The sequence below is a fragment of the Ictidomys tridecemlineatus genome, chromosome 10 (genome assembly GCF_052094955.1).
Source record: "Ictidomys tridecemlineatus isolate mIctTri1 chromosome 10, mIctTri1.hap1, whole genome shotgun sequence".
NCBI classification, from domain to species: Eukaryota; Metazoa; Chordata; class Mammalia; order Rodentia; family Sciuridae; genus Ictidomys; species Ictidomys tridecemlineatus.
In genome coordinates, this window is record NC_135486.1 from 61,267,552 (window position 1) to 61,282,255 (window position 14,704).

The window sequence follows — 14,704 nt, forward strand, 5'->3', positions numbered from 1 at the left end:
CCAAAATGTAATTGTGAAGAGAAATAGAAACATCCTTTGTTCTTCTCCTCAAATTGCTAGAGAAAGTAAGGGAGAGATATAATGGCAAATTTCCGTGACAAGAGCCAGCAAATAATTTACACCTCCCGAATCAACGCACAGTTCATGAAAGTCAAAAAGCCAACAGAAATGAGTTAGGGGAAGAGTGTCCCTTGGAATTTACCAACTGCCCTGAGGGTGCAAAGGTGGGGCTGAAGTGAAGGGGTTAGGCACGAGTTTGCAGTCACTGCCTTGAAAACCCTGTATTCAGGGGTGCAATTTAACTTTCCACTGTCCCAGGATAGACATGGTCCTGTTCTAAGCCATCTTACTTAGGAAGATGCGGGATTTCCCCAGAGGCTAGCTATCTTTGGTCCTGCGACTGGCTCAGTCTTGGAAAAGTACTTGCACTTTTAAAAGGGAATTTTCTTTTGAGTCCAACTAGGCCACGGATTAATGACATGGAGATACTTTCTTTGCAGGAAAAAAAGAAAACCAAAGCCTCAGCCAAGTCTAAATGCACCTCGCACAATGCATTGCTGAGTGAATTAGCTGCAAAAAAACAGCTACACTATGTACAAACACGATTCTGCTAACTGTCAGGGTTCAGGACGCAGCCAAATGACTGCCTTCCATTTGCGCTGAATCTTCCTTCTGTTCAAAAGTAGAAACTGAGAGTCTTGGGCTCTAAACAATCTGAGATGTCATTTTGTACCTTCCAAGTACCTTCATCAGCCATGGGGACAGAGCCTGGGCACTAGTTATTGAGGACACACCAGTGCCCTCCCCAAGTTGCCCTCCCCTGTTCGCAAGGCACTTGTCCCAGCCTAAGGTCTGGGTCAAGGCCATTCTGGGCACATGGATAAGCAGCAGCACAACCACCTTCTGCAACTGACCCCAGAACACTCCCTAATGAGAAGCCCTGCCCCTTGCCCAGGTTCGCATATGCATCATCATCAGACCCTCAGGGTCGATGTTTAAAAAGTTTTTACAAAAAGAAAATTCCATCCATTCTACCAAGTGAAGCCTGACCACAGTCTGTTAAAGTTCACTGGACTCCATCATTCCACATCTGTTTTTAACCTTAAAACACCCCTGGGAGTGCCTTGCAGGGCTATTGCCCAGAGCCTATAGCCTGGTGCCATGCCATGGCAGGGCAGCAGGTGAGGAAGAGAGCTGCACAAGAACCCACCTTGGTAGCCCACCCACTTGCATGCCAAGGACAAACAAGTATGAGGGTCCTCTCGAGGAGCTGGGGAGGTCAGAAGCCTCCAGTGTTGGAAGAAACAAGAGTTTATCATGAGGAAGAAAGGTGACTGAAGGATCCCTGCTGTCAGGGGGCACCCAGCTCCACCAGGCTTCACCCCCTGACAGCAGGGAGCTGCTTCCGGCCACTGTCCCAGCATGTTTCCAGCTCAGTCGTAGTCACAGGGCTTGCTGTGAACACCTGGGCAGCCACAGGGACCTGCTTCTCTTTCCCATGACCCAGTCACTCACTGCTGAACCTACTTCTAATGTATCCACATGACCAGTCCTCAGGCCACCAGGGTGCGCACACTATCACTCCCCTTCTGACAAGGTAAACTGAGTTAAGGGTGCAGCTATCTTCTGCTTTAACAACGTGCTCAAAACCTGCTACCTGTGCTCCCAGATGAAGACATGTCAATCACTTTAACATCAAGCATTGGCTGAATTTATTAATAGACGACTCCTGCAAATGTACTCAACCCAGCAGTTTGGAAAAGCAGTCTGGGTCCTTTTAGAGCCACTTGGGAATGGAATTAGCCAATCTGCTGGAGCCTGCAGTGGGTTCTGTCTTGACTGTCTCCTTTCTCCAGGTTTCTCATCTATAAATTGCAGATGATAAATCTGCTTTCTAAATACCTGCAAGGCCAGCAGATTGCAGGATGAAATAGTTTATAGCTCCCTATTTCCTGTCCTTGTTACAACTGTTAGAGAAATGCCAACTCAAACCAGGGACTAATCTACATGGAAAACTTAAGTGAATTCATTACTGCAATAGACATGGTTAGATGACTAATTATGTCTTACTAGGAGCAAGAATAGCCATGTCATCCCATCCTGCTGTGACAAACTTGCTCTGACCATGGATCAGCAGCTCAGTCTGTTCCTCCAGGAACTAGACAGGTTTAATCCAACTCATCACAGCAACACAGGGTCTCAGGAACCGCACTGAGAAGCCACAGGAGCAGGGGGGTGCACTGGCCATCCCTGTCCTAGGGTGCTCTGCCTCACTTGAGAGTTCACCTTGGAAGGCGTGTTTAACAGCATGCTCTCCAAGTCACCCAGAAAACCAGCAGCCATGAGGTGCAGGCACAAGAAGGGAGACAGGGCTAGACAGTGATGTGCCACCTGGGGTGGGCCTCAGTGAGAACCTTCCCAGCTGTACATCTCCCTCATGCCACCTACCAGGGCTTCTGACTATAATCACAACAATACATCTTAATACCCTAATTATGCTGCTCTACTTATCTTGACATTCAGACTCTAGGACAAGAGAAGATGTATTATATGTAAACCAATTATGGGGAACAGAGGTTTAATAAGACAGGCTTGCATGTCATGTGATCATCCAATTATAAGCTCTGCTTAATTACCATGAGCCAAACAGGAGCTACTGTAGACTTCACATCAGTCCTAAATCTGGGTGTGAACTTTCTTGAAACACAACAGAGGGAAGACAGGGCTTCCTTTCACTGAAAAGGGTCTCAGGGTCCACAGGGACTTGCCATAACAAGGGCAAGGACTTCCTACAAAGGCATGGGCTGGGACAGGTGGTGGGGAGTCAGAAGAAGGTGCTCGTGCTTCAGAGCTCATTCAAGAATGTCAAGACATCGATAGGTCAGTGCAGGCAGGCCAGAGTGCTGGGGATGAAAGGTAACAAACCCAAGCTAGAGAATAAGAAGATCAGCTCCAGCCGGGCATGGTGGAGAGCACAGGCAATCCCAGCGGCTCAGGGATGAGGTCAAAGCCAGCCTCAGTAACTCAGAAAGGCCCTAAGCAACTTAGCAAGACCCTGCCTCAAAATAAAATATAGAGAGGGCTGCGATGTGGCTCAGTGGTATCACACCCCTGGGTTCAATCCCCAGCACCAAAAAACAAAGATCAGCTTCAAGCAGAAAGAACATCAATTCAGGGACATGTGAAATTTGACCTCAATCAAATATCAGCTCACATCTGTGAGAGCGGCATTTAACACAAAGACAAAGGTGCATTTGGTGAGGATGTGGAGGGGGGCTGCCTGTGTGCCGCTGGTGGTGCAGCCAGCAGGGAAACCCCACAGATTCTCAAAACACTGCAGAATGGAGCCACCATGTGACCCAGCAATGGCACTCCCGTTATCAGCCAGTGGCCATGAAAACGGCACATGGAGGAGACACCTGCACTCCCGCTCACCCTGGCCTCACCCACCAAAACCAAGCCATGGAGGCAGTCTAGGAGCCTGATGGGGAACCAGTAACGTGCAACATCACTCAGCCTTAGGAGGGAGGTGCTGGCAGGTGCAGCAGCAGGGGTGACCCTGCAAGCGCTGCCTCGAGAGAAGCCAGCCAGCCCCTGGAGGCCAACTCAGAAGCAGAGTACAGAACCAAGGTTACGGGGACGGGTGTGGGGAGATGGCAATGAAAGGGGACACAGAGTCACACCAGCCAGAGGACTGGGGTTTGGAGATCTCTGAACAGCACGGTGACTATTGTTAATAATAATGTGCTGTACATGTGACAGTGGCCAAGAGAGATTCCAAAGTTCTCACTAAGAAACAAAAGTGGCTCAATTGACTCATTCCACAGGTACACATTCCAGGTCATCATGGTGACCAGTTCAATTGACTCATTCCACAAGGTAGACAGGTCATCATGATGACCACAAACCTCTACAACACCTTTTAAGAAATAATAACAATGATCCGTGCCCACGAGCTGGCATTGCTAACAGTAAACACTGGCATCTGCAAGTACGCCCCACTGTGCTAAGCACACGGCATGCAGGATGTGCTGCCCAGAGGCATTTTAATGAGCCTCCTCGACACAACACACGGGAAACTGAGGTGTGGTACTGACCAGCACCTTGCTCAGCACCTTGCTCAGCACCAAGTAGCAGATGGGCAGTGAGGGCAGGCATGGTGACAGTACTCTGTGACCGCTCCCCAGGCTGACAAGGGCCCTGAGGATTATAAAGGAACCTCTGCAAGGCTCTGCCCTGTGCCCAGATGTCCCCTCGGCCAGCACACCATGCGCTCAGAGCAGGCCAGAGTTCGGCCAGCATGCTTTTGTGTCTCTGTCTACTATTTCTACTTAAGCATTCGAGATGCAGCATAGTTGTGGATTTTGCCTTTTTATAGACTCAGGAGACTTGTCTGTCTTTAACGCAAGCAGACAAGACAAGTTACTTGCCTGCATTTGGAAACTTACGTGGATTGGTGAGGCAGGGTCAGGCTGCACGCTCTGAAACACAGATCAAATGCCAGCGTCACCTCACCTTGGCGTTCCCGGGCCACACCAGGGAGAGCACACTCACCAGCAAGAAGGACGGGCCTTGCCTTGAGCAGGGAGTACTGGCAGCTGGCCATGACCAGGCAGAAGAGAAGCACCCACAGGTCTCTGCAGAAGCCGCGGTTCAGCGTCAGGAATCCCAGGAGGGACACTAGGGTGCTGAGCAGGATGGACAGCAGGTTCTCCTTGATGTCTTCAGTGCTATGAAAACACACAACACACAGGAAGGGGAGCTGAGCTGCACCCATGAGCAGGTTCCCGGATGCGCCTCAGAGGCCTACAGCGGCAGGGGAGGGGAGCTGGGCTGCACCAGGAGCAGAGGCCCTCGGCGGCGGCAGGGGCAGCCAGCTTAAGCCAACCTCTGGTTCGGCTGAGATTTGAAGACCTCTTTCTTCTCTCTTTATTCCTGTACTATTTAAATAAAATCCTTATTTTTGGCCCCAGGGATCTGTTGTTGGAATAAATGAAATACAATCCCATGAGGTCTCCTTGGCCTCAGTGCTGGGCTGTCTGAGGTGGGGTAGTCAGAGGTTGTGACCAGCCATGGGAAGCCAGAGCTTCACCCCCAGCCCCGCCCTGGAGTAAGAGGGGGGCCACTGACCCTGGGTGGCATGGGAACTCGTTCTCGGACACCGTCTCTGCAGCCAGAGTTTGATGCCCCATTTCAGGAGCCAGAAGAGCTCTGGCCAGAGAGCTGAGGGGACTCAGGGCCTCCCGCAGTGCAGGGGGCCAGCAGTGGCCTTGCTGTCTACCAGGACTTTCCTCAGTGGGACATCCCACATGAAGGGGAGGGTGGAGAGGGGCTCATCCAGACTGGGGTGCCACAAAGGGACAGGGAAGAGAGATTGAGACCTTGGTACACAGGGCAGCAGCGCTGGCTCATGGAACTGGGTGGCTGGGGAGGGCAGAGGACAGGGGAGTTGCAGCACAGAAGGAATCCCATGGGTCCCAGGGCGTGAGATGGTGGGAGATGATGGCTGGGGAAAGAGCGGGGGCAAAGGTGAACAGAGCCAGGGTCGTGGCCTCAGAGGAGGCCGACCTCAATGGGAGGACATGATGGCTGAAGTAGAGACTGGAGGCCACCAGGAGGTCTGGGGAGAGGAGCTGGGGTCCAGAGGGCTGGTCACAGGATGCAGTATGTGCATGTTACCAGCAGGTTGGTCACACACATGCAGGTTCTGCACTGAAATGATCTCTTCAGGCAGGGACAGTGTCTGCTTTGTGCTCGGGTGTGGACAGTCAAGGGCATTTTTAAATGAATAAGCTTTGTTTTTAGAGACAGTTTAACTTCACTGCACAATTGAGGGGAGAGGACAGCGTTGCCCCCCCCTCTTCAGGCCCATGCCACTGCCTAGCCACACCCCCTCCTGAGTGGTACACGTGCCTGGACCTATGACCCTACAATTCACACTAGCCCCAAGTCAGTTCCCACCAGGGAACTCTTGGTACTGTGCGTTCTGCAGGTCTCCATAGGTCAATGATGACCAGATGTACCCTGTGGTGCTGTGAGCCCTGGACCTGGGTGCTCCAGCTGTCCTCCCTCGTGCCTCACCCCTGCGATGGCCACAACTCGTCTTCTCCAGAGTCTGGCCTTTCCCAGAACGTCCTTCAGCTGGCTGTTTTGTCACCATGTAGATTCAGGATTTTTGGACTGGGACCTAACCCAAGGGTGGTTTATCCTGAACTACATCCTCAGTCCTTTTTAAGTTTCTGAGGCTGGTTGAACTTGCCATCCTCCTGCCTCAGCCGCCTGAGTCACTGGGATTACAGGCACGGGTCACTGCACCCAACTTGGATTTGTTTTTAATATGAAGGGTTAACATAAGCTACTCCAATTCCCAGCGATTCTTTTTTAACAAAAAAAATAATAATATTTAAAAGAATGCCTCATCTAACAGAATGTACGCTCTCGGATTATTACTTAAGCATTCCAGTCCCCCTTCCATGTGCCCCTAGAGTGACATAGCGTTGCTGGCAAAGCCATTAGAACTCCATTCCCTGACTGGTGGGTCTGGAAATTTACTGTTGTAATTTTGTAAGACTCGTTTTTTTTCCAACGCAATCACACAGTTTAGGACATTGCTGTAACATTCCCATAACAAGTTGTCCCCGGGGGTCCAGCAGCTGCAAGGCAGCCTGGCCGTCACCCACAGGATGGCACTGAGCCGCGGAACAGCATTTGCCACGGATGGCGTTAGTAAAAGCGTTGTCAGTTCTTGGACCAACCTCCCGCACAGCCAACAGCCCTGGGGACCACAGGAGGGCCCTCTGTGCATCCTGAAGCAGGGGCGCAGAGCACAAGCCCCTGCCCAGCCCTCCCCATCAAGCCCTGACCAACCCCGACCTGCCCTCCGGCTCATCCCCAGCCACTCAGTATCTGATCCCGAGGGAGGGGTGACAGGAGGAGGGGGAGCAGGGTATGGAGCAGCCAGTGGGGTTAGTGCACATGACAGGGCAGCGGGAGGCACCACCCTCCTCCTTTCCCCAGGGCCACACAGCCAGGCCAGGCCCTGTGCTGCAGGTGACGCTAAAACTGTCCCAGGAAGGATGACCATGACACAAGCAGACCAAAGCACAATCTGTCCCCAAGCTAGCCTGAAACCCAAACGATGCCCCCAGTCCTCACTCTTTCCACCGTGATGGCTACAGTTGATGTTTTCAGTTGTCGGGTCTCATGGCCTAGGCCCTGGGTTCCCAGCTAAGGGGACACAGCGTGGCAACATTCCGGGGAGCCTTGGCAAGCAGTAGCTTCTCAAACCATGCAAGTGCACGCTACTGCCCCGCTGAGGCTTCCAGCTGCCCGCACATGCCGGGGGCTTACCCATCATGCCAGGGGATGGCCCACCATGCTGGGGGGTTACCCACCATGCCGGGGGGTTACCCACCCTCCGGGGGCTTACCCATCATGCCAGGGGCTGACCCACCATGCCAGGGGGCTTACCCACCATGCCGGGGTCTGACCCACCATGCCAGGGGCTGACCCACCATGCCAGGGGGCTTACCCACCATGCCGGGGTCTGACCCACCATGCCGGGGTCTGACCCACCATGATGGGGTCTGACCCACTATGCCCGGGGCTTACCGATCAAGCAATGCCAGCAAGGTGAGTCGGTCGTACCAGACTTTGATCCACTTGCCAGGGAAAATGATAAACTTGTAAAACTGCTCTCGGTTAAATTTTCCTTGTGCTGAAGAACATGACGAGTTTTCCAGATCTGGACTCACATGCTTTAGATACCAAAAGAAACCAGAGAGAGAGGGTTTCACGGGGTGAGCCATTGTCACAAACACCACCGCTGAAGAACAGGTGCCCAAAGTCTGAAATGGACACTCTGAGAGAACAGCAGTGGGCAAAATGCATAGAGTGACACACCCCAGCTCCACCCCAGCATGTCCCCCAAACCGCTGCCCATCCATCAGAACGTCACCATTCGCTGAGGCCAAGAAACTCCCTGAAATGATTCCCACTGAAGGTGAAGATCCCAAAGGACACAACTTCTAAAAGCATGTTACCAATGCAGCGTTGAAATAAATATCCACCTCTTACTACAAGTACAGAAGTGCCACCGGATGCCGTCAAGGTCACTGAAACTTGCTATGGCAAAACCTGAAACAGTTGCTGAAACAAATCTAAACCAGAAAGTCTGGACCACAGCAGGACTGAGAGCCAGACTGTGGAGGCTTCAGCCCCGATTCACTCAAATCCTGTAGGAAATAATTCAATTTTTAAGAAGGGGAGATCATCTTTGATTTGTCTATCCAGTCCTTAATGAGGGACTCCACGGAGCCTGGTCAGGCTGGGAGGAGGACTCTGAGAACATGGCAGGCTCAGGACAGATGCAAACCAGCTCCAGGGACTGCACCCTGTCAGGGAGAGCAGATCTCTGTGGTGGGGAGCACGGGGACCTGGATGGAGTGGGCAGGGAGAAAACAGAAGGCAGGAGGAGGACGCTGCAGGGAAATGCCAGGCCTGCCCTCCGCCAGCACCTGGCCCAGCATTTAGAGCGGGTGGCCAGAGGGCCCGATGCCTGGCATGCCCAGAGCGTGCACTTGCAAGTGTGTCGGACGGAGCAGCCACAGAACTGTTCATCACCAGTGGAGAGAGGAAGGCTCCACCAGCCAAATCACCCAAAAGCCAAAGGCTGCCATTTTAAAGATTGATCTGGTATTAACCCTGGCATCTGCCACCGCGTGCTCCAAAACCAGCTCAGTTCACCTCCTCTGCTGCTGGATCCACCCTGGGACGGGCCACCTGGACGCCTCCTCGTGTCCCAGGCCACGTGTGTCTCTCATGCTGTGCTGCTCATCAGCAGGACTCTGCCCTGTGGAGGCCGTTTTCTCTACACTAAATAATCATAGTGACCGTGCAGGAACATAGATGTCCAGCTTTGCTAGGAACACAGTGGCTTTCCAGGAAGTGCACACATCTGCCAGGATGGGATGCTGTTTACAAAGATGCCCCATCTGCCCAGTGACACCACATGCTTTCTGAGGGGTTCTGCTAGTCTACGTCCCCACAAGCCATCTGCAGGGGTGCGTGGCCCCACGTCCTCACAGACATTTAACAGTGCTAGGCGATCTTCTCATTTCTGCCGACCAGGTAAGTGGAACATAGCATTTGATTTTAATCCTAACTTGCATTTCCCTCTTTACCAATAAAGCTGAACATCTGTGGTTACTTTTTCTCTTCATAAAATTGTTGGCCCGTTTCTCTGCGAGGTGACCTGCTGGCCTCTGGTATGTGTGCATGTGTGTGTGCACGTGATCTGTGCGTGGTCAAGACCTTAGTTTATTAGGTCCCACAAACACGTTCCCAGACTGACGTATTGTCACTCCTTGATGATATTCTGGACAAGCAGAAATAACATGATCCACCCGCTGTTCCTGGGCTGTGCAGAGGGTCTGCACCCTGGGGCTAGACTCGGACCCCTGCACCCTGAGGGTGGAGGTGCCCTTGATTGCATCATCTTTATTAAACTCCTGCAGTTTTGCCTTTCACGTCAAAGTCGGTGGTCCACCAGGAATTTGTCTGACCATGCCGTAAGATTGGGGTCCCTCGTATTCCCCACAGGGGAAGGGTCCTCCTCGTCCAAGGTACTGTCCTCCTCTTACTTCCTCTCCCCTCCTCTGTCTCTGACAAGGGCAGTGGGAGCTGCGCCGTCCTGGGCGACTTCCACCTTCTCTTCCTTACACGCTCCGATCCTCCTTCCCTCTGCCACCTTGTAGCACCTTCTTCAGGTCTAACCTCCAGTCTCCAGGCCCTGCTCCTGGGTCTGACTTCCTATTAAGTCCTGTGCATTTATTTCCTTCCATTTTCATTTCTGCATCTGCAGCTTCTGCAGACCTGCTCCTCAGTTATGTGTTCGCTCCCCCCTCAGCTTTGTTCCACCTGCCTAGCTTCCTGGTTTCAGGTTTGGGGGGAGGGTTGCTCCTGCCCCCTGCAGGCCTTGCCGCTCTGATTCCCACTTTCTTGTAGCTTCCCAGGTCATCATCCTCACCAGGCACCAGGAAGCACAAGGTGCAGCACCCTTCAGAATGAGTCCTTCAACAATCCGAACTCTCGACCGTCCTCATGTGTGGACGAAGCTGCAAAACTGCCTGCAGGTACAGTGTGCTCATGGAGTCGGGGAACAGCTGTCCACCCTCTGCCCACCTGGAGACCAAGAAGGAGTTTTCACCAAGTGCCTCTGTGGCACAGTGACTGCAGGGTGCTCGGCAGCCCAAGTGACAGGAGGCTGCGGCTGGACCCCACCACGCGCTCTGCCTCCTGCTCCTGGGTGTGGAGCCTGGCAGAGGACACCGGCTTCGTCACCCCTGCAATGAGGTCACTACTTGTCACACTCACTGCACCCCTGAGCCTTCCGTGGGAGCCTTCCGTGGGAGCCTTCGGTGGGTGTCTTCCATGGGTGTCTTCCATGGGAGCCTTCTGTGGGTGCCCCAGCCCCTGGAGGTCTTCTATTTCTGTATGAATGTTAAATTGTGGTAAAAAATATATATATAAAATTAAATCAATCACTGTGACCATTTTTAAGTGCGTCTACTGCCTGCTCACATGGTGCAGGAGAGTTCCAGAACCTTTACTTCCTGCAAAATTGAAACTCTGTATTCACCAAACAACTCGCCAGCCTCCTCTCCTGTAGCTCCAGCTACCTCTGGCGTACTGTGGATGGACTGCTCTGGGACCCTGGGTGAGTGGGCCCAGCAGTATCAATACTTCTGTGGCCAATTTCACTCAGCACCCTTGAGGTTCATCATGTCATAGCAGACCTGGGAGTTCTTCCTCTTCAGGGCTGAATAATACTCCATTTGCACATATACCATGTCTCAGTTACACCTGCTGCACCTTTCGGCTATGGTGAACAGTGCTGCCACGGCAGTGGTGTGCAGGCACCTTTTCCAGGTGGGGCTCTCAATCCTTGGGAAAGCATCCACTGGGTCCCCCCAAGCCATGATTGTATTTGTTGTTCTCTGTGTGTTTTCAGACTAGATTTGAGGCCAGCTCTCCTTCCTGTAGGCTCACAGCAGAAGGCACAAGGACTTAACAGAGGGGCAAAGGGGAGGAGAGAGTAGGGGCCAGCTGTGGCGTAGACCTCAGGGTGACACAGCCACTTCCTGTGAGGACCTGCAGAACTCCACCAGGAAGCAGGTTTTGGAACCTCTCCTTTCCCCACCGCCACTTCCTGACTGGGCTGATTCCGGTGAAAAACCGCGAGGTCGAGGAGGGAAGCCCACCCACAGGAGGGCCCCAGTACAGGACCGGCTGTGACTGCCCACCAGGGGCTCAGCGCACACCAGCACACCTCCCCCGCACCGCTCCTGGAGCCCCGCGCAGGAGAGACCCCAGGGCGCAGGGGCCTGGTGCGCGTCCCTGAGAAGAGGGACCAGTGCCTCCTGCAGAGGGTCAGGGTGACAAGCGCAAGGCCACGGTGCTCTTCCTGAGGGTAAGAGGGGGACAGGGACCCATAAGTGGGGCACGAGGCAGGACCTGAGTCACCTGAGGACGACGTCCGCATGTACAACATGATGGCCCTGATTGGCTGAGCTGTTTACTGCTGCCTTATGAGCATTCTGATTGGCTGAGCTGTTTATTGCCGCCTTAATGAACATTCTTGTTTAAAACATCTCAGAATTTAAAGGAAAGAAGAAAATGTGATTTCTTTTATGGAAAAATAATATTCCCAGAATTTCAGTTGTTTTGCTTTAGATACCAAGGAAGTCAAGAGCTTTATGTTTTGGTGAATCATAAAAATTATTCTTCGCCTACTTTCTGGTTCAAAATTCAAATTCGAATCCAAATTTTCTCATCATCTTAATATCATTGGTTCGCTCAGTTGGTAGATGTTTACTGTGCAGATTGTGGAAATCGAGAGGATCACAAGAGAGTGCCTCCTTAGGGCTGGAAGTTTTTGGGAAGAGAAGAGCAACCTGTCCACACAGCGCCGCAGACACGCACATCGGGACATGTCCTGCAAGTGAAAGACCTGGGGACATAAAAGACGGCCCCCTGCCACCTAGAACCATTCAGAACGTCCCGCCTGAGCGAGTTCCAGAGAAGAAGGAAGGATTCTGATCCTGCCAGTATCGCTGCCAACGACTGAAGTCCCTGTCACAGCCCACACCACTCTTCCAGGCTGCGTTTCCACCTCCACTTAACTGTGGAGGCCCACTAGGCCCGAAGCCACAGCACGGCTCCTCCAGTGACCCAGGCGAACCCACGGCCGCAGCAGCCATCTCGTCGGCCACGTGAAACCTCTTCCAGCAAGACGGAGCTCGAGAGGCAGCGCGTGGGGTCTGTGGTGAAGCCAGGTGGAAGGCGCGCATTTGAAGAGACCAGAGGATGCCACCTGCAGTCCAGCGAGGAGGCAGACGCGCCCGTGGGGACCCTGGATCACAGCATTGTGTTACATATCTACAGTCAGGCTTGCGGCTGCGGGGACAGACCATGCTCAGTAAAGCCAACACGCAGAGGCCCACTGTGTGGAAGCAAGGCTGCCTCCGCCAACCCTCCCCAAGGGTCAGAGGAGGCGTGGATAAGCTTCAACTGCAGTCCTCCTTTGCGGGACCTGGGGATGTTCCCCAGATCCTCGGTAGGTGTCGCCTGAGAGTGGAAGGAGAAGCCAGGGGAGAAGAGAGGGGAGGTCGCTGGACATAGAAGCAGCTCCCAGCAGACACAGCCCCGCTGAGAAGGGGGCTTGTGGGGACCTTGGTGCCGGAGTGGGCTGGGAGAGCTCACGGCAGAGGGTGAGACAAGGACTGGAGCCCAGCTCTGACAGAGGCACAAGGGGCACGGGAAGATCCGCCAATGCCCCAGTACAGGACCCCGTGCCCTAGGTGTTGCCAGGGGTTCCCAGGGAGACCAGGTGACATCAGACAGGAGGGGACCTGGCACAGCACCTGCGCAGGCCTGCCGAGCAGATGGGGAAGGGGCGCAGAGCAGGTGAATGAGGCCAAGGGACCAGGCACACCAACCAGGCGAGGCTGGCGCCACAGGGCTGGGACACACAGCCGGAGCCCAGAGGGCTCAGGTGCTCTGGGTAGTGAGGCGCAGAGGCTGGCTAACCCCTCGAAATCCTCATCAGGGAGTAGAGGAGTCACAAGGGAAGGTGAATATGTTCAGGTATTACAAACCCTGTGCCCCTCTGGCCTGGTGACTGTGCCACCAGTTGATGCCACCGTTCTTATACATTCTCATAAAGAAGAAAGCTATGAAGGGTTACGGGAGTGCCGACCTGGCACTGACCCACAACAGTGGCCCTGAGCCACACCTAACGTGACAGCTCTTACAGTTGATCAGTTTAGGAGTAAGGAGCTGCTTGGCTTTCACAATATCTGGGTAAAATAGTAGCAATACCACTGTCACAGGCCTAGCTGCCTCCCAGATCCCACCAGAGCTTGGCTGTAGGAAGGTCGGATGTCAACGAGGTTTCTCTTGGGGAAAATAAGGGAAGGCTTCAGGTGCTAGACCTCTGACATCACCTGCTCCAAGAATAACATCTCTCTTCAAGTCAAATACCTAGGGATTTTTGAATATTTAGCATAATACAAGGTTATCATAATTTTTTAAAAACACAGATGTTTTAAAAACCATGGGGAGAAAGGCGAACTAGCCCACGAGTTCTTGTGGGACCTGTGCATCCTAGCAACCAAGATCAATGCGAATGAATTTCTAAGGCATTTGGAAAAGCCAGTGAGATGGTGGCAATCCTCTTAGTGTCGATGGAAGGTCACCTGCTGTCCCATCCATTCTCTGTACTGCCAAGCATCAGAGATGCATCTGCAATTCACCAGGGACACGGGAATCAGTGGGAACTGACTGATGCCCTGGAGCCAGGGCTCAGAGCTTCTAGAGCACTCACAAACAGCAACCCTGCACCGTGCGTACCCGGGGCGTCTCTGACTGGGTTCTGCGGGCCACCATGAGGAGCAGCTGCTGTTGCAGGGCGCTGACGGCAGGGTCCCCAGAGGACGGGTCTGGGCTCTCAGAAGTAGTGGTGCTGGAGGAGCTGGTTTGAATGGTCTGAATCTCCCTGAGGATGGAAAGAACAGCATCTGTGGTTACCCGCGGGAGCCAGAGGCATCTGTTCATTACACACAGACCTGTGGACACTAGGGATACCCATGACAAGAGCAAAGGGGCCCCGACAGCCGGTGTGAGCAGCTGAGCGTCCCCAGTTACATACGCGTGCCCCCTGGGGGCACAAGGCCAGCCCTGCACATGCAGAGATCATCCAGGCTGCTCAGAGGGGCAGCGTGCGGTAGGGATGGGCACGGGTGTTCTGGAGGCAACAAGCTCAGATTTCTATGTATGGATTGCTATGGGTTCTAGGCTCATCTACTGTGAAAACAATGAACGGTGGGTTGGTGAGTCCCCAGACCCCAATGAGCAAGAAGCAGCAATGGGCATCTCTGCAGCTTCTCTGTACCCCACACTCTTCTGCATCACCCCAACATGCCATTGCAAGAAAAGTGCAAATTATATGCAAGAAATGTCACTGGCCATTGAAAAGGGGGCATTACCAAGTGAGTTGTGACCCATGTCTGAATAGCTGTACTGTGTCTAACAGGTGGATGGGCAGGGTTAATGGGCTCTTTAAGCAGTCTTGATCGTGGCATTTCCCCTTCCACTCAGAAAGCAAAACCAAGACCCCTATCTGATCTCCAGCTGGATGCCCGTG

At 53.1% G+C, this 14,704-nt stretch overlaps 1 protein-coding gene across 3 annotated transcripts in view; it reads right to left on the reverse strand.

Moving 5' to 3' along the window:
- Pcnx2 (pecanex 2) overlaps positions 1 to 14,704 on the reverse strand; it is a 175,331-nt gene that overhangs the window by 126,759 nt on the left and 33,868 nt on the right. For 2 of the 3 annotated variants that reach the window (XM_078023065.1, XM_078023064.1), the window contains exons 9-12: positions 13,912 to 14,056; positions 7,612 to 7,757; positions 4,577 to 4,730; positions 4,449 to 4,481 (exon numbers count right to left, since the gene is read on the reverse strand). In XM_078023065.1, the coding sequence (XP_077879191.1) occupies positions 4,449 to 4,481; positions 4,577 to 4,730; positions 7,612 to 7,757; positions 13,912 to 14,056 (478 nt within the window). Of the gene's footprint in view, positions 1 to 4,448; positions 4,482 to 4,554; positions 4,731 to 7,611; positions 7,758 to 13,911; positions 14,057 to 14,704 lie in introns of all 3 variants that reach the window. The other variant, XM_078023066.1, reaches the window with a different exon arrangement.